This window comes from Saimiri boliviensis, chromosome 9 (genome assembly GCF_048565385.1).
Source record: "Saimiri boliviensis isolate mSaiBol1 chromosome 9, mSaiBol1.pri, whole genome shotgun sequence".
NCBI lineage: Eukaryota > Metazoa > Chordata > Mammalia > Primates > Cebidae > Saimiri > Saimiri boliviensis.
This window is the reverse complement of record NC_133457.1, coordinates 100098384-100118034: the sequence shown is the minus strand read 5'-3', so window position 1 is coordinate 100118034 and position 19651 is coordinate 100098384. Positions and strand designations below refer to the sequence as shown.

Sequence of the window (19651 nt, the reverse complement as noted above, 5' to 3'; positions counted from 1 at the left end):
CCTCCCAAAGTTCTAGGATTACAGGAGTGAGCCACCATGCCCAGCCTATAAAGACTAATTGTCACAGAAGTACAGAAGCTATAAAAGAGGTCTCTCATCACCACCTAAAAAGAAAAAAGCACCAGGTCCTAAAGGTTTTATAGGCAACTCCAAATAATCTCAATGTTTCTTCAACTGTTCCAGAGCCTAAAAAGAAGGAAAACTACCAAATTATTTTAATAAAGTGAGAACAATGACGTTAAAACCAAACAGAGGTTGCACAAAAAGAGAAAGCTACAGATTCATCTCATTTATAAATATTGTCTTTAAAATCTTAAAATATAAGCAAATAGAATTCAGCAGTACCTTTAAAAATCACATCATTCCAGGAATGCAAAGATGGTTAAGGGAGAGTCCATAAACACAATTCATTATGTTAACATAGCTAAGGAGAATCATCATCAGATCTTCTATACATATTTTTTTTACAGGGATGCATGAACATGTAGCCCCTGTGGGCCAGTCCTGGGGACCTTAGTAACAGTTCAGGGAGCATGCCTCAGAGCTGTCCACTTGAGAGCTCCTCCTGGAGGGATTAACTCCCCAGCCTTTCTGGGTTGAGCGCTCCAGTGGCCAGAGGGTGACAGGTGACAGTGCTGAGAGTAGCAAGCTATCACATCAGCCTGTGCAGCCATAAGGGGTGCTGAAAAGATCCAGAAGGTTAATGCCAATAGAGAACACTATGGCCGTAGGCCTCAGGGAGAGCTGGCAGAACTCAAAGTTCTCCAAGAAAGGGGGCTGCACCTTGAGGGCACAACTCACAACACCTTCAGTAGAACACTGGGATGGTGATGGGTGGGCTGGCTTTGGGAGCCGCTCTGGTCCCACTGGCACCAAGGAGAAGTAGGGGAGTGGACTGATCAGGGAAACACAGATGTGCCATTTTTATAGCCCCGCAGCTGCTAAGCTCCAACTGGTTGGAAGAGGAAATGGCTAAACCAATTCACATACATACACAAAACCCCGTCAGAAGGAGCTTCACTAGGAAGCCAAGAGAATTCCTGACAGTCTGGAATTCTACTCTACTCCTTTCTCTGCACACAACCCCACAAGCAGCTGGCCCAGAATAACTCACTTCATCTAAAGGGGAGTTATAGTAAAAAAGAAATAGCACCAGACTTATACAAAGATATTACTGTAAAAAAAAAAAAAAAATGGGAGAGGCAGGCAGGGAACAGGAAAAAAAATGGCAGATGAAAGACAATCACAGAAAGAAAAAGAGAGAGAGGGAGAGAGGGAGGGAGGAAGGAAGAAAGGAAGAGAAGGAGGGAGGGAAAAGAAAGAAGGAAAAAGCTAACATGAAATAGATAATCACGAACAACAAAGAACTCAAAGGGCTTAATGAATTTTTTTTTTTTTAGGGTAAACTTCTCTGTACTAGGGGCTTAATGAATTTTAAAACAAGATATCAAAGCAAAGATGCAATATTTCAAAGAAAAGACACTGAGATAGCCAGAGGAATTGACACTGGCAGAGCTCAGGAAAGAATGGATTTTTAAAATAACTATCTCAAAAGTGAAGGTCATTCCAGAAACATCAAAAAGAAAGCTAGCCTTGCTAAAAACAGGAAACAGGACTGCAAAAAGCAAATGAAGGAGTTGGGAATTAATGATTTAAAAAGAGTCAAGAGGCCAGGCACGGTGGCTTATGCCTGTAATCCCAGCACTTTGGGAGGCCAAGGCTGGTGGATCACTTGAGGTCAGGAGTTCACGACCAGCCTGGCCAACATGGTAAAACCCTGTCTCTACTAAAAACACAAAAATTAGCTGGGCATGGTGGTGCACACCTGTAATCCCAGCTACTCAGGAGGCTGAGGCAGGAGGAGAACAGCTTGAATCTGGGAGGCAGAGGTTGCAGTGAGCCAAGATCACACCAGTGCACTCCACTGGGTGACAAAGTGAGACTCCCAGACTTCATCAAAAAGAGAAGATGGGGGAAGGGAGAGAAGGGGCGGGGAAGCGGGAGGGGAAGGGGAGAGGAAAGGAGGGGAGTGGGGACAAGGAGGGAAAGGGAGGGGAGGGGAGAGGAGAGGGGAGGGGAGAAGAGGGGAGGAGAAGAGGGGGAGGGGGGAGGGGAGAGGGGAGGAGGGTGAGGAGGGAGAGGAGGGGGTAGGAAGGGGCAGTGGAGAGGAGGGGGTTGGAGGAGGAGAGGGGAGGAGGGAGGATAGAGAAGAGGTGAAAAGAGGAAAGAGGAGGAGAGGAGAGGGGAGGGAAGGGAAGGAGAAGGAAGAGGGGAGATGGGGGAGAGGGAGGAGGGGGGGAAGGGGAAAAGAGGAAAGAAGAGGGAAGGAGAGGAGAGGAAAGGGGAGGAGAGGGGAGGGGAGGAGAGGGGAGGGAAGGAATGGCAGTTTAGAAACAAGAGAAAGTGAGAGGTAGGGCGGGACATGGTAGCTTACACCTGTAATCCCAGAACTTTGGGTGGCTAAGGCAAGAGGATTGTTTGGAGCCAGCAGTTTGAGACTGGCCTGGGCAACATAATAAGACCCTGTAACTACAAAACAAAAAAATGAAACAATTAGTGGGGCATAGTGGTACATGCCTATAGTCCCAGCTACTCATGAAGCTCAGGTAGGATTAGCTCGAACCTAGGAGTCTGAAGCTGCAGTGAGCTAGGACTGCACCACTGCACTAAATTTTCTGAATAACTAAAGACATTGAGCCTGGGTGACAGACTCTGTCAAATGCAACACTAAGTGCTGGTAAGGATGTAGAGCAACTAAAACTCTCATTCACTGCTGGGCCCTGGATTCTACCCTGGCTAGTACTTCTACTGTCTGAACTTTAGTTTGCCAATCTGTGAAGCAAAGGAGTTGTCCTAACATTCTATAAATCAAACACATGTCTCTAGAAAGAAAGGTGGCAATATTAGTAAAATATTTCAGTCAGTCTTCTTTTCGAATTATAGCTCAAGGAAGTACTGATATCCCTTATCATCCAAGCTCTTGCTATCAGAATGCTTGCTTTTCAAACTCAGAAACCAAATAGATTTGATGGTAACAGATGCTTTTTAAGCTCTATATGATTATCACATTATCTTAATAATGAAAAAACAGAAATAATCTAAGTGTTCGGCAATAAAGCAATATTCTTTACAGTACATACAGACTGAGTCTCCTAAAACACAAAGCTGATCACATCCCTCCACTACTTTTAAGTCCTTCCATGGTTCCTACTGTCTCTATGTTAAATGTGGGTTTGAATCCCAATCTTGCCATGCACTGGCTGAACTTAGGCAAGTTAATTAATCCCTCTTGACTTTAATTTCTTATCTGTAAATAATGTGTCACACATACACAGATGTTCAAGAATGACTAATTGTCTTCAAGCACTGACAATGAGAAAACAAAACAAAACAAGAATGACTAATTAATATGGTTTGGCTGTACCTGCACCCAAATCTCATCTTGAATTGTAGCTCCCATAATTCCCACATGTTGTGGGAAGGACCCAGTGGAAGATAATTAAATCATGGGGGCAGTTTCCCCTATACTGTTCTCCCGGTAGTGAATAAGTCTCAAGAGACCTGATGGTTTTATAAGGGGAAACCCCTTTCACTTTGTTCTCATTCTCTCTTTGCCTACTGCCATCCATGTAAGACTTGACTTGCTCCTCCTTGTCTTCCACCATGATTGTGAGGTCTCCCCAGTGTGAAGCTTTGAGTCCATTAAACTTCTTTCCTTTATAAATTGCCCAGTCTTAGATATGTCTTTATTGGCAGTGTGAGAACAGATTAATACACTAATATCAATGCCTGTGACTTAAAAATACTACATACTAGAACTTACACATTCAAGTATTATTTCTTCATAACCATCACGGTTTTTTAAAAAATTACTAAGTATATACTCTGTGCCAAACCTTGCACCAGTTCCCTTATATATATTTCCTCATCGACTATTGAGAGCCATCCTGTGTGGTAGATACTATCTCCAGACTCAGAAAGATAAATGATTACCTAAGGCCGTGCCATAAAATAACTCATAGCAGTTCTATTTGTAACAGCTCAAAGGTAGAAACAACCCAAATGACCTTCAATGGATGGTTAAATATACCATGGTACCTCTCAGCAATAAAAAGAACAAACTATTGATACATGCAACCACCTGGGTGAATCTCCAGGGTATTGTGCTAAGTGGAAAGAGCCAAGCCCAAATGATTATACACTATATGATTCCAATTACATAACATTTTAAAAATAACACAGTTATAAACATGGAGAATAGATTAGTGGTTGCCTGTGTAGGGAGAAGGGAAGGGAAGATGAATGGATGCAATTACAAAAAGATAGCACGAGGGATCTTTGTGGTGATCAGACAGTTCTAGATGGTGTGGTAGTAGTTGCATGAATCCACGCAATAAAATTGCATAGACCTACACACACACATACGCACACACAAAAAAACGTATCTAAAACTGGGAAAATGTGAATAAAGTCTGTGGATTGTACCAATGTCAAATTCCTGGTTTTAATATTGTTACCATTAGGAAAAACTGAGTGAAGGGTACATGAAACCTCTCTGAACTATTTTTGCAACCTATTAGGAATCTATAATTATTTCTAAATGAAAAGCTTTTTAAAAGATGTATTCTCCAGTATGATGGCTCTGATAAAAAAGAAAAGTGGCCGGGCGTGGTGGCTCACTTTGGGAGGCCAAGGAAGGTGGATCAACTGAGTTCGGGAGTTCAAGACCAGCCTGATCAACATGGAGAAACTCCGTCTCTACTAAAAATATAAAGTTAGCCAGGTGTGGTGGTGCATGCCTGTAATCCCAGCTACTTGGGAGGCTGAGGCAGGAGAATCGCTTGAACCCAGGTGAGCTGACATCACACCATTGCACGCCAGCTTGGGCAACAAGAGCGAAACTCCATCTCAAAAAAAAAAGAAAAGTATCCAAGCTTCTTTTCCACAACCTCCAACAACCACATGCCATCAAAAGGCACCAAGGTCTCTGAAAGAGTCTAGGACTCGTATGAGAGCTCTACATTCCCAGGGATGGTCTGCAATCCATATTTGCCTCTTTTATCAACACTGAGGCTGGCTAGGAGTGAGGCCTTGTGTTGGAAGCTAAGTGATACGAGATGAATGAGTTACGATTCTTTCCCAAGTGAACTCCCAATCTAGGGATAAAAAGGCCTAATAAGAGTTTGGGCTAAAAGTCAAAAGATTTCTGTTCTCATGGAATCACTTACTAGCTTTTTTATTTTGGACCAATCCTTCATCTCCTGGCATCTTGGCGTCTCAATCTGCAAAATTCAAAAGAATGAAATATAAATGTATATTTTAAATTTAATCTGGGACCTCTGGAAGAGTTCAAGGATATATGCAAATTATCTGAAAGTAGGTAACTGCATCCCTTTTCGAAGAAGAGGCATTATATATATTTTTTCAGATTCTGGGAATCTGAATGCTTTAACTTTTATCATGGACATTTTCAAGCATATACAAAAGTAGAGTGTACATATTGCCAATCTTTCAAGTGATCCGCCCACCTTGGCCTTCCAAAGTGCTGGGACTACAGGCATGAGCCACTGAGCCTAGCTAATTTTTTGTATTTTTAGTAGAGACAGAGTTTCATCATGTTGCCCAGGCTGGTCTTGAACTCAGGTGATCCTCCTGCCTCGGCCTCCCAAAGAGCTGGGATTACAGGCATGAGCCACTGTGTCTGGCCAACTACTGAGCCAATCTTGTTTCACCTATTCCCTCTAAATTATTTATTATTTACTGCTAAATCACTTTAAAGCAGGTTTACTTACCCATAAAGGGCCAGATTTTTTACTTCAATTTTTGAGGCCCCTTCCCGTCTAACATTCAGTGATTCTAATAGATCTCTCAGGTCCCTCCTTCCATCTCTAATAATTCATGATTTCAATATGAATGAAAGAAATAGACTAGAGATCTAACATAACATCTCCTGATTTCAGGTACCACAAGAGTTCATTACCTTTCATGAGAGGATAAGAACTAAATTTTAAACATGGAATTCTAGGACATTTATGATTTAACCTCTACCAGTCTTCCAACCTCATCTCTCTTCCCTTCTCCAGATCCCAACCACGTTCCCAAATAGCCTGCAGTTTCCACAGTTTTGCTCCCATTCGCTATGTGCCTTTGTGCAGGCAGTGCCTTCTACCTGGAATGCCTCTGAGCCCCATCCATTTTCTTCTTGAGTCTCAGCTTGAAGCCCCCTCCCCAGTAAAGACTTCTATCACCTCTTGCCTCCACAGAAGGGTTTAGTGTATTCCCCTAGCCCTGGAAACTGAGTACCTGTTACCACACAGGGACTAGCACTGTTGGTCACTCTGGGCAGCAAACCCCACTGCCAAGGGACCAAACAGAAGTCAAGATTTGAAGCCAGTAGGCATAACAAACAATAGGACCCTGCTTTCTCACGTCTAAAAAGAAAACAGAAAAAAAAATATCGGCTCTAAAGAAAGCAAGAGCCTGAGAGCAACAGTAAATACAAACAACATTCTATTTCAGAGAACCATAGGGAATGGTAGAGATTGAGACCAAATGGGACAGTGTGTCTTGTTTAAAGGAAGTAGTCTCTACTCAGTGTCAGCTGATTGCTGACTGGCAGGAATTTCGGTTCAGTGTGGCTATCTAGATTTGCATGTGAAATCTCCCAATTTTTACATGTCAGCAACTACTAAAAAACATTAAAGGCCCATTGTGATGACTTTTCCAGGTTTTCAGGCTATGGAAACGATTTCACGAGGATCCACTTTTAGCTATCCAAAGGAAACACCCTACAGTAGGGGCAAGTTCTATATCAGGGCTACCGGCGTGTTAATGGTTGTTAAATATGCCCCTCCATCCTGCACAGAGCTCAAAAGGACTGCAAGGTCATACAAAACCTTTCATATGCGGCCCCTGTCCTCTCAGGGCCTCAGTTTTCTATTCTGTAAAATGGGGATACAAAACCTATTTGTGGCCGGGCACCGTGGCTCAAACCTGTAATCCCAGCACTTTGGGAGGCTAAGGCGGGCAGATGATCTGAGGTCAGGAGTTCCAGACCAGTCTGGCCAACATGGTGAAACTCCGCCTCTACCAAAACATTAGCCAGGTGTGGTGGCGGGCGCCAGTAATCCCAGCTACTCAGGAGACTGAGGTAGGAGAATCGCTTGAACCCGGGAGGCAGAGGTTACAGTGAGCTGAGATGGCGCCACTGCCCTCCAGCCCGGGTGACAGAGGGAGGACTCAGTCTCAAAACAAAACAAAACAATTTGTGAGTCAGTTATCAAACAGAAAGCCACCTGGTCGAGGACTGTCAGAGCACATGCTTTTACATGCATCTCACTGAATACTGTTACCTCTGAGAGGTAAGTTCTATTACATCCACATTTTACTGATAAGGAAACAGTAGCTCAGGGATAGCAAGCAGTTTACCTAATAAAAACAACAGCAAACTTCTTAAAAGCCCTTTCTCCGGCCGGGCGCGGTGGCTCAAGCCTGTAATCCCAGCACTTTGGGAGGCCGAGGCGGGTGGATCACGAGGTCGAGAGATCGAGACCATCCTGGTCAACATGGTGAAACCCCGTCTCTACCAAAAATACAAAAAATTAGCTGGGCATGGTGGCGCGTGCCTGTAATCCCAGCTACTCAGGAGGCTGAGGCAGGAGAATTGCCTGAACCCAGGAGGCGGAGGTTGCGGTGAGCCGAGATCGCGCCATTGCACTCCAGCCTGGGTAACAAGAGCGAAACTCCGTCTCAAAAAAAAAAAAAAAAAAAAAAAGCCCTTTCTCTCCAAAGGCTTAACTTATTTAACCCTCCCAACAACTCTGAGGTGGGTACAAAGTGGTTTCCACCAAGGCAGCCTAACTGTAACCCAACGCTGTTCAACGGAAATATAATGTAAACCGCATATGCAATTTAAATAGTTTTTGAAGCTGCATTTAAAAAGTAAAAACACGTAGGTGAAATTAATTATAATATTTTTATTTGACCCAGTATATGCAAAACATTGTGGTCCAACATGTAATGAGTATTAAAAAGTACTGAGATATTTTACATTAGTTTTTTTCATACTAAGTCCCATATTTTACAATACAGCACATCTCAATTCGCTATATTTCGAGGGTTAACAACTAGCTACGTTGCAAGGGCTCAGTCAACTCAGGCGGCCAGCAGCCACCATAAGGGACAACGCACTTAAAGTTCACTTAATAATCTTGAAGTTAACCCACAGAGCCGCCTTTCCCTTGGTTTTGGAAGACACGCGAAAAAATAACAATAGCAAAGAGTTCTCGAGCATTTCCTTCAGGCCAGGCGATGTGTTGCAGCCCGTCACCCTCGCAGTAAGCGGGGGTGCTATCGCCCTCCTACTTTGACCTAGCGAGAGAACTTTCTCGAGACGGGCCCTCCCCGAGGGCCCGGACGCCTTCCCGCTCCCCTGTTCGGGTCACCGGCCGGGCACCACCCGGACGAGCCCCGGCCAGCCATCAGCCTAATCATTCCAGAAGGAGGGGCCTTCAGAGCTACAGCTCATCAGGGTCGGTCAGAAAGGGCGCCCGCACGGAAAGCTCCCCTGCAAGCCGAAGCGGCTCACGGATAAGATCCGGGACTCGAAGTCTACCTGGAAACATTCAGGCTCCTCCTCCGACTCCTCCTCGAACTGGCGCTCAGAGGCGCCACCATTCGGAAAGGGCCCAAGCCACGCGCAGCTCGGCCTCCAGCATCTCGAGGGCAGCATCCTCCTCATGCGACTCGAGAACGCTAGAGGGCGCCGCTTCCGGGAGGCCGCGCGCTGCTTCCGGGGTCTCGCACGCAGAGTTGGACGCAGAGAAGGCAGAGACTTTCGGTTCCGGCTGCTGCAGGCGCTCCGCTGGTGCAGGTAAGCTCCGCGCACTCTCCGCTGGTCCTGAGGCCACCTCCCTCAAGGGTGGCGCGAGCTCTGCTCTTTAACCGGAAACGTCTCCCTGCTCACCCCGCCCCCGCGCAGACGCACTGCTCAGCCCATAGCTACCGAACAAAGAGTGACACCCGGAGCCGAAGTTATGGCGGCGTTGGAGCCGATCTTGGCGGCCACTGGGAGTCCCGCGGCGGTGCCACCGGAGAAATCGGAAGGAGCCTGTTCGAGCTCAGACCGTGAGCGTAACTCTGTGGGCTCTTCGCTGCCAGACGCCTCACCGCCTGCCCCCGAGCCTTCCAGCCCCAACGCCGCGGTCCCCGAGGCCATCCCTACGCCCCGGGCTGCGGTCTCTGCAGCCCCGGAGCTGCCCCTTGGGCCTGCACCCATGAGCATCGCGCCTCAGGCCGAAGCCGAAGCGCGCTCCCCACCAGGCCTCGCCGGCTCTAGACCCGGCCCCGAGACGTTCCGCCAGCGTTTCCGGCAGTTCCGCTACCAGGACGCGGCGGGTCCCCGGGAGGCGTTCCGGCAGCTGCGGGAGCTCTCCCGCCAGTGGCTGCGGCCTGACATCCGCACCAAGGAGCAGATCGTGGAGATGCTGGTGCAAGAGCAGCTGCTTGCCATCCTGCCTGAGGCGACGCGGGCCCGGCGGATCCGCCGCCGCACGGATGTACGCATCACTGGCTGAGCGGTGGAGCTAGGGGCGGCCAGGGCCGGGTGCTCTCTGTGGACTGGGGCCATGATCCGGTCCGGGGGCCTAAACCTAGGACCGCACCCCGTGTTAATGAAAAACGAGTTTTCGCAGCGCCTTTGGTCTGGTGTGTCTCTTTCATTCGTTCTTTATTGGGTTTATTTTACCGAGCCTATTTCCCACCGCCATTCTGGCTAGTGGCGAAACGAAGTTGGGAGTCCCTAAGAGTAAGGCTTTCGTTGGCTATTGTGGGATCTTTAGATCCCACAATATTGACAGAACCTGGGTCATCCCTCTACCACATATGGGAAGTTTTCCACCTGGGGTCCCAAGGAACCACTTGGGTTTCTTCCACGTAGAATAGCTGCCTCTATTAAATGCTCACTTAACTAGCTACCTCTATACCAATGTGGGCATCGACTTGCACCTGCCCTTTGGAGTACAGGCTTCCCAAAAGGTCCAAGTTATTGGGCCATTTTAATGTGAAGTGTTTACTGCACACCCTTACAGACACAGACTAGTTCTTGTGAGTTCTGGCTTATGTCGCCAGGCTTGCTCACCTTCCTTGCCAAATGTTAGGCCTGTGGTAGGAGTTAAGCACAACTAGTGTGGACTAATGGTTTATTTACATTACTGAAGCTACTCATTTTAATGTCTCTTCAGCTGGCTCCCTTTGATTCGTTTTTGTTTTTGAGACGGAGTCTTGCTCTATCTCCCAGGCTGGAGTGCAGTGGCCCGATCTCGGCTCACCGCAACCTCCGCCTCCCGGGTTCAAATGATTTTCCTGCCTCAGCCTCCCGAGTAGCTGATTACAGGCACGCCCACCATACCCAGCTACTTTTTGTATTTTTAGTACAGACTGGGTTTCACCATGTTGGTCAGGCTGGTCTCGAACTCCTGACCTCGTGATCCACCTGCCTCAGCCTCCCAAAGTGCTTGTATTACAGGTGTGTGCCACTACATCCGGCTAATTTTGTGTTTTTAATAGGGATGGGGTTTCACCGCCTTGGTTTGGCTGGTCTCAAACTCCTGACCTCAAGTGACCCATCAGCGTCTCTGTTAAAAATACAAAATTAGCCCTGTGTGGTGGTGAACACCTGTAATCCCAGCTACTTGGGAGGCTGGGGCAGGAGAATCACTTGAACTCAGGAGATGTAGGTTACAGAGAGCCGAGATCACACCACTGCACTCCAGCTTGGGCAACAAGAGTGAACTCAATAAAAAAGAATGGTGAAGAACTTTATACAGTCATGCATCACTTAACAATGAGGATATGCTCTGAAATATGACCCTTTAGGCAGTTTTATCATTGTGTGAGCCTCATTAGAGTGTACTTAAGCAAACTAGATGGTATAGCCTACATACACCTAGGCTTTGTGGTAGAGTCTACTGCTCTCAGGCTTCAAGCCTGTACAGCATGGTACTGTACTGAATACTACAGGCAGTTATAACAATGCTATTTACATATCTATGTGTAGAAAAGTTTCAGTAAAAAAGTAGTATAGGCTGGGTGCGGTGGCTCATACCTGTAATCCCAGCACTTTGGGAGGCCGAGGTGGGCGATTACAAGGTTAGGGGTTCGGAGCCAGCCTGGCCAACGTGGTGAAACCCCATCTCTACTAAAAATACAAAAATTAGCTGGGTGTGGTGGTGGGCACCTGTAATACCAGCTACTCATGAGGCTGAGGCAGGAGAATCGTTTGAACCCAGGAGTTAGAGGTTGCAGTGAGCCAATATTGTGCCATTGCACTCTAGCTTGGGTGACAGAGCAAGATTCCTTCCCCCCCCCCAAAAAAAATACATATATTTAATATACTATATATAGTAAAACAGTTACCTGTACCACAAATCGCGTTTGCAGGACTGGACGTTGTTCTGGCTAAGTGATGAGTGAGTGTGAACGTCTAGGATGTTACTGTATGCTACTCCTGAATTTATAAACACTGAACACATAGGCTACACTAAATTTTTTTTTTTTGAGACAGGATCTCACATTGTTGTCCAGGCTGGAGTACAGTGGCACAATCTAGGTTCACTGCAACTTCTGGCTCCAAGGCTCAGGTGATCTTCTTGCCTCAACCTCCCAAGTAGCTAGGAATACGGGGGCACACCACCATGCCTGGCTACTTTTTGTAGAGATGGGGTTTCACCATGTTGCCCAGGCTAGTCAAAAACGACTAAACTTATTTTTTTTTAATTTCTTTCTTCAATAATAAATTAGCCTTAGTTTAACTTTTGTTTTTTGGTTTTTTGAGACAGAGTTTCACTCCGTTGCCCAGGTTGAAGTGGGCAATCTCGGCTCACTGCAACCTCCACCTCCCAGGTTCAAGCGATTCTCCTGCCTTAGCCTCTCAAGTAGCTGGGACTACAGGCATGCACCACCATGCTAATTTTTGTATTTTTACTATGGGGTTTTGCCATGTAGGCCAGGCTGGTCTCAAACTCTTGACCTCAGGTGATCTGCCCGCCTTGGCCTCCCAAAGTGCTGGGGTTATGGCACCTGGCCCCTTATTTAGAGACAGGGTCTCCAGCCTCAGCCTCCTCAAGTACTAGGATTACAGGTCTGAGGCACCCTGCCTGACCAACTTTTTTGTTTTTTAAGCTTTTTAATTTTAATTCTGACTTTCATGATAACACTTTGTGTTTACACACATGGTAGAGCTATACAAATATATTTTCTTTACATTCTTATTGTATGAGGTTTTTTTCTACTTTAATTTTTATATTTTACTTTTTAAATTTTTGTTAAAAGCTAAGACAAGACCACACATTAGCCTAGGCCTATACAGTAGGACCATCAGGACATCACTAAGTGATAGGAATTTTTTAGCTTCATTATAATCTTATGGGAGCACTCTGTACATAGGGTCCATGGTTGACAGAAACGTTATATGGTGCATGATTGTAAATAATATGTAACTGAAACATAGCAACAAGAACCTGTTTTATTTTTTCCAAATACAGATACAGAAGTTTGCATGTTTTGCAAATATTGCTTCAAAGCAACACTTCTATATACAGCGCCTTCTGTTCTAATAGCGCGTAAACATAGATATGTATCCACAGTGCAATGTTGGCTCATCAAGGATCCACCTGGCATACACTTACCACTTAAAGAACAAAATGATTAGTCAAACCAGAACTATTTTTGTCAAGGTAATTTTTTTATAGGTGGATAGTTTTTCTCAAAAGACAAAACTTAGGTAGTGCACATATTTCTTTTTTCTTTTTTTTTTTTTTTTTTTGAGACAAGAGTCTTGCTGTTGTCACCCAGGCTAAATTGCAGTGGTGTGATCTTGGCTCATTGCAACTTCCGCCTTCGGGTTCCAGCAATTTTCCTGCCTCAGCCTCCCGAGTAGCTGAGATTACAGGCGACTGCCACCACGCCCAGCTAATTTTTTTATTTTTAGTAGAGACAGCGTTTCACCATGTTGGCCAGGCTGGTCTTGGACTCCTGACCTCAGGTGATCCGCCTGCCTCGGCCTCCCAAAGTGCTGGGATTACAGGTGCAAGCCATTGCACCCAGCCGGTAGTGCACATATTTCTAAATTGTAACAGCAATGTTTGCAAATAACGGTTTCCAGTGCTCCAACTTAGGGTTAATTCACCTTGACCTAGGAATTGGTAATGGAGCCCCTCAACATGGCTTTAAATTAGGGAAGCACACTGAGGTTACAAGAACTTGGGGAGACTTCTCTGCTTCCCTAAGAACAAAAGTCACAATGAGTGAAATGGGGTAACTTCCTTTACTAAAAATTAAACAATAAACTCAATAATGGCCAGTCGGCAAAAGTAGGGTATCAGTTTCTGCTTCCATCATTGAAGAAGACATGAAATTGACTACTTTAAAAGTTACAGCTTCCACAGAGGTGATTAAAACTCAAATGTAGTTTCAGAAAAGAAAAATCAGTAATCTAATAATATAACAATCATCACACCTCACAGATGTGGCTACAGAAGCCCATCCTGTTTCTTCCCTTTTCAGACTGCATAACAGAATTCGTACAATGCAGCTGTCTGAACATACATGCCGTGCACGCCTGTGCATTTCTTCCCACACAGAAACACCAACATCAGCAGTGAGAAACAGCCTCTTGTAGAGGAATCGTCAGTTTTGTTACAGACGTATAGCCACATATATCCTCTCTGATGGATCAGCTATAGCAGATCAGCTTATACTTGTCCTATATAATTCATTATATATCAAATGGTGAACAAATCACTAGACAGAGCATTCCCTGAAATAGATCTTAGTACAGAGGCCTGAATTCATGACCACAATGACCTGTGCTTAACTATTCCAAAAGTCACTAAAGATACTGTTACTACAATTGAGATATTATTGGCTACTTCACGTTTACATAGTAAATGTTTGCAGCAATATAACATTACAGACTCATAAACCCATAATTAACTGCTAAGTGTTAATGGACAACTGTGCTTTGATTTCTGCCTTATAGTGATAAGAAAACAAAGTAGTGAAATGGGTCACTCCTCAAAGCATGGAATATTTTAACTTTGCCTAGTAAGAAAAAACAAAATATAGCAATTATATGTGGAACCGTAACCTGCAAAAGTAACACACATATTATCTCAAAAGGTACAAATAGGTTGTACCTGGACCTTAAGCAGCATAATCACCTTGATCTCACAAAATAATACAAACAGGAAATTTTAAATGTTAAAATATAGTAACAAAACAATTCTGAAAACACTGACTACTCAACATACCCTTCAGGAAGAAGAAAAGCGGCAGGCACATACAGAATCTGAAGTTTGTTTACAACAATATAAAATAAGGTAACTCCCCAAACCACATTCTTTTAACAAATCTTTACAGTGAAAGAGTTCAAAATTTTGGGAAACATTTTTTTGGACATTAAATAGAACTGGGAAGCTGTCAAAATTAAGAAGTGGATGGAAAATGCTGTCCTTTGGGTTCCAGACCCTGCCTGCTTCGGTTTGGAATTCTTCCTAGATTCTTATTACTGTGAGATTCTAGTTCTTCCATAGGCTGTATGGGCTCTGCTACAAAAGCCATAACCCAGCCAGCTCTGGGGTGAAAGCATACAAACTTGTCCCCAGTACCATGGAGTCATGCAAGAGATGTGGTGAGAAAAGTGAAGAGTCCTAAGGAGAAAGCAGGGCAGCCAAGACTCTGCTCCTTCCCAACCTCCACAGCATGGTGAGGTCACAACATTCCCATGAAGCTAGAAAAGGAAAATGATGTCTGCTGCCTAAACACCATGCCAGGCAGAAACCAGGGAGCTGGCATGTGCCCCAACCTGACAGAAAAGTCAATTAAATAAACTGCAAATTGAATTTACAACTGTCTCCAACTAAACTTTTTTGGCTCTCATTCCATTTATCATCAGTGGCACGATTTCAAGTGAAGTTTGTGCAAAAAGACTCTCTTCATTCAACGATGTGCACAGAAGAAGGGAATCCCAAGAGTCTATTTGCTACCTTTCTGGTAGGCTTCAAGATCAGAGTGTCCTCCAGCAGCCAAAATGGCCTCTTTGTCCAATGTCCATCACATTCCTAGCCCAGATCCCTGAAGTCAGTCGGTGTCACGTGCATTCAGCATGCTAGGTTTATTTATTTAAATATGTGAAGCTCCACCTGTGGGTGCCCCAGGATTGTGCCCCCATGAGTTTTGGGTGCCCAGTTTCATGTTGAGCAGCAGAGGGCGATCTGCTGCACCTTACCGAGGTCCGTCAGCAGCTGCTTGATGCAATGCTTGAGCTGCGGAAGCCTGGCCAGCGGCTCGGGGGGCTCCAGTTCCCCAGTGTAGTCCAGCCAGCTCTCCAACACTGTCAGCAGAAGAGAGAGATGAGACCCAGTGAGCTTCCAATACTTGATTTGCAAGAACATTTCAGCAAGTGTTTCGGCACCTTATTCCATCTAACCATTCATGGGGCAAGGAAGGAAGGGCCATTTCAGCCAACACTGTGTGAATACCTGCTCTACAAAGTGGTACTCCCAGGACAAAAAATGCTTCAGAGCAGCACAGTCCAAAAGAACTCTCTGCGATGATGGAAATGGTCTCAGTCTGTGTCATTCAATACAATAGCCACTAGCCATAGGCAGCTATGAGCAGTGGAAACATGGCTAGTGCAACTGAGGAACTGAATTTTAAATTTTATTCAATTTTGGTTAGACAGCCACACACTGCCAGAGGCTACTGTTACCAGAGTCTAGAGGTCTTGGAAGGAAGCACATTTCTCAGTGTTACTACTTAGTCTTTTTGTTTTGTTTTGTTTTGTTTTCCTTCAAGGCTGAAAATAAAATTTGTTTTTTCCTTTTTTTTTTTTTTGAGACAAGTCTCACTCTGTCGCCCAGGCTGGAGTGCAGTGGCACGATCTCAGTTCACTGCAACCTCAGCCTCCTGGGTTCAAGTGATTCTCCTGCTTCAGCCTCCCAAGTAGCTGGATTACAGGCGCATACCACCAAGCCTGGCTAACCAGTCCAGTTTTATAAAAAAGGAATGTTACATCCAAATTCCTATTTTGGTTATGAAAACTCAGTTTACCTTGGTCTTAAAGAGTTGATTCCCTAAAAAGGGATTCTGATGAATCTTAAATACTATGCAAAAGTCTGTTTACCTAAATAAAATCTTTAAGCTTTATCATTTATTTTAATGCTTCCTTGGTACCTCTCACAGGTCCTAGAGTCTTAGAAATGTACAGAATATGTGGCCCTGAATCAATGAAACACATATGAGGTCCTTTGTGAGGCCAGCATCCTTGCCATACTGCCTATTTGGCACGTGCAGGGCTAGAGAGGCCGAACCTGGCAGAAGAGGATTAAGGAGGTAAGATGTGAGAAGGCTTTAACTACTCCCCTAAGGGAAGGTACCTGTGGCAACAAGCAAACATTCACCCTGTTTCCATGGTGCTAAATCCTCTTTTCAGGGACTCAGAGCCACTCCCACTGCCATTCTCTAAAGAGCTACACTTTTTGTCTAGCATTATATCCCCCCTCAGCTCTCTAATAGCATGTTTTTCACAGACAGTGGCATTAGTTACTATTCCCTTTTTTTTAGTTTATTTTTTTAAGACAGGGTCTGTATGACACAGGCTGGAGTGCAGTGGCATAATTACAGCTCACTGCAGCCTCCAACTCCTGGGCTCAAGCAGTCCTCCCACCTCAGCCTCCCAAGTAGCTGGGAATACACCCCTACACTTGGCTACTTTTTTTTTTTTTTTTTTTTGAGACACAGTTTCACTCTTGTTACCCAGGCTGGAGTGCAATGGCGCGATCTCGGCGCACGGCAACCTCCGCCTCCTGGGTTCAGGCAAGTCTCCTGTCTCAGCCTCCTGAGTAGCTGGGATTACAGGCACGCACCACCATGCCCAGCTAATTTTTTTGTATTTTTAGTAGAGACAGGGTTTCACCATGTTGACCAGGATGGTCTCCATCTCTTAACCTCGTGATCCACCCGCCTCGGCCTCCCAAAGTGCTGGGATTACAGGCCTGAGCCACCGCGCCCGGCCACTTGGCTAGTTTTTAATTATTTTTTGTAGAGACTATGATGCCCAGGCTGGCCTCAAGCAATCCTCCCACCTCGACCTTCCAAAGTACTGGGATTACAGGTGTGGGCAACCACACCTAGCCTAGAGACAGGTCTTGCTCTCTCTCTCACTGGCTTCCAACGTGACAACCCTTTTTCCAATCGAGCTAGATCATCCACCCTGAGTCCTCTCCAGTAGGAAACACCATCACTCTCCTTAAGTCTCCGCTTTAGTCCCAGTTTTAGGAAGCGCTCCTGTTAGCACTCTCCTTCCCTGGCATAGCCTCTGCCACATGTGTCCTAGCCACACCTCATGGCCCTCACTTGTATAGCATATGGCATTTTCTCCTGAGTTATTTCAAGTATGTTTTATGTCCCCAGTTACAGTAAAAAAAAATCATAGCCTGACTGTACCCAGAATCCTCAAACAACATTTCTTTCTTAACTGGGCTCCATTTTTAACATGAAAGCAAATAATCAGGGAATATTTCAACAACCAAAACCGTCAACTTCCTGGAAGTCAAGAGATACTGAACCTGGTCATGCTCAACATCACAGGTTTGATTCTCCAGGCCTGTCCATGACCACCAGTGTCTGGGAGGAATACCCTGGGCTACACAAATGACTCAGGCAAATTCTCAAATGTCTACAGGCTTAAGAGAAGAAAGTTTCATCTTAGACTTTATCAAAGATTGAAACAAAAAGTTTTTCAGATTAAATCCTCAGATGCCCTAAAACTCAAGTCAGAATTTTAATTTCTCACAGAACTTGTTTGTAAAGATTTTGCTTAGATCACACGTTTCCTGCAAGCAGGACTGCCCATTGCCCTCTCTCTGCATACTCAACTTTACAGAAGGGATCAGACAAGTGAGGCAGGAACCCAACATCATGTAGATCTTGTAAGTGCTTGATAAAAACTCAAAGTAAGGCTCGTCCAGCCTGAGAGGAGAATGGAGGTGGGGAGAGGCTGCAAAGAAGGAAAGCAATACAGCAGTCCCTGGAAACTTAGATTGGGGGTTCAGAAAGCAACTCGTCTGGGGGTGCTCAGAGTGCATGCCAATGTACAGGAGGCCAAGGAAGGAGCCCTACCGTCCAGCTCCTTCTCAATGGAGTCCATCCTGTGCGTGACTTCATCCTGAAGAGATTCCACGTGGGTCAGCAGGTTAAACTGCCACTGGTGCTGCGAGCTCAGCAGCCCCTCTCCGCCTCTGTCCAGCAGCTTCCGAGCAGGGGCTTCCTCTGGTAGGGCCTTTTTGGAGACATATTCCTTCACCTGTGGATGCAATGCCATGGAAGTTACTGCATGGCGACAGCCGCTGGCCCGTTTCTCAGCCAGCCAGTGTTTGCAGCCATCTGAAATATCAGCTGCAGTTTCATACTCCAAATCCCTACCTCCCTTTCCTATTTCCCAGTTAGGAACTGGGCAGAAACTTGCCCACTGTACCAATCCCAACTACCTCAAGGTGGACCCACAGCTGCTTCCTACTGATGGGGCCAATGTCCTAGCCTAACCTAGGCCTCACAGAATGGCTTCCAGAGCCCTGAGACCCGATTAAAGCAGGGCTAGTGCACACAAGGGTTAGTACACAGGAGTCACACCAATGAGTTTCAACTCTCAGCTCAGTCTCCTGCTGAATGTGCGAATGGATGGACTACTTCACTTCTTTGAGCCTCTGCTCTCTCGGTGGAAAGATGGAGGTAATCAAACCTATTTTGGAAGGTTCATGAGGATGAAATAGGACACATAAAAGCATGGCCAGCATATGGTCAGCTTACCGCATGGAAGAGACTGTTAACCCTGGTACATTACTGAGGCCCAGTATTTCCTGACTTTGTACTGTGTGCCAGATACCTCTAGGAAACCTGCCTGATCCACAGGACCACAAACTTTTTCTAGGATTTGGTATCTTAACCTTTCATTCATCTGTTTGAAATGAAATAGATTCTAGCTAATATGTATTTAGTACTTACTATGTGCAAATCAGTGTGCTGAGGGATTTTCACAAATACATTCCACAGTAACTGAGGGGGCTTCACTGGCCCCATTCTACAGGCTAGAAAATAGATCTGGTCAGGAATATGAAGTAACCCACTCAGAATCACACAGTAAGGGGCTGAGCCCAGAACAGAAACTGGGTCTGTCTCAAAAGACTGTGTCCTTACCACTTTGCCCAATACTGTTTGGACATGGTCAGGGGCACAAGGATGAATGAGGTACAATCCCCTCCCTTGAGGGGCTTGTCATCTAGGATCCCCTCTTGGCACTATGTAGCAATACATTTAACGCTGGGGACACCAACCTGCAGGATAAAGTCTGGGAAGTAAGGACAACGAGGTAGAGAAGCTCTCAAATCACACAAAGCCTCACTGACAAGTGAGGACAGGGTACAATGAGCCTAGAGAGCAGTTAGGAAGACTCCAGGCAATGAGGTGACAGAGGTTCCAGAACAGAATGACTTGAAAAACAAAAAGCGGAAGTGGCTCTTGGGAAAACTGATGAAACCAGCAATATTTTGACAAAATGTACCATTTTTACCACAGGGCTTCAAAGTTAAAAGTC

The 19651-nt window shown here is 45.4% G+C and overlaps 3 protein-coding genes across 5 annotated transcripts in view; 1 reads left to right on the top strand and 2 right to left on the bottom strand.

The window, feature by feature from the left end:
- The window catches only part of CNBD2 (cyclic nucleotide binding domain containing 2), a 71235-nt gene extending 62495 nt beyond the window's left edge, over window positions 1-8740 (bottom strand). Inside the window, exons 1-2 of the mRNA XM_074406450.1 lie at window positions 8615-8740; window positions 5229-5282 (exon numbers count right to left, since the gene is read on the bottom strand). Coding sequence (XP_074262551.1) covers window positions 5229-5282; window positions 8615-8740 — 180 coding nt within the window. The remainder of the gene's footprint in view (window positions 1-5228; window positions 5283-8614) is intronic.
- On the top strand, window positions 8739-9696 carry SCAND1 (SCAN domain containing 1). The gene is made up of 2 exons (XM_003932016.4): window positions 8739-8872; window positions 8981-9696. The coding sequence occupies exons 1-2, from the start codon at window positions 8739-8741 to the stop codon at window positions 9573-9575; spliced, it is 729 nt and encodes a 242-aa protein (XP_003932065.2). The 3' UTR covers window positions 9576-9696.
- Window positions 9697-12793: 3097 nt separating this feature from the next.
- The window catches only part of PHF20 (PHD finger protein 20), a 178700-nt gene continuing 171842 nt past the window's right edge, over window positions 12794-19651 (bottom strand). For all 3 annotated transcript variants that reach the window (XM_039479285.2, XM_074406449.1, XM_074406448.1), the window contains 2 exons: window positions 18181-18364; window positions 12794-15391 (listed from right to left, as the gene is read on the bottom strand). In XM_039479285.2, the coding sequence (XP_039335219.1) occupies window positions 15249-15391; window positions 18181-18364 (327 nt within the window). In that variant the 3' untranslated portion in view covers window positions 12794-15248. The remainder of the gene's footprint in view (window positions 15392-18180; window positions 18365-19651) is intronic.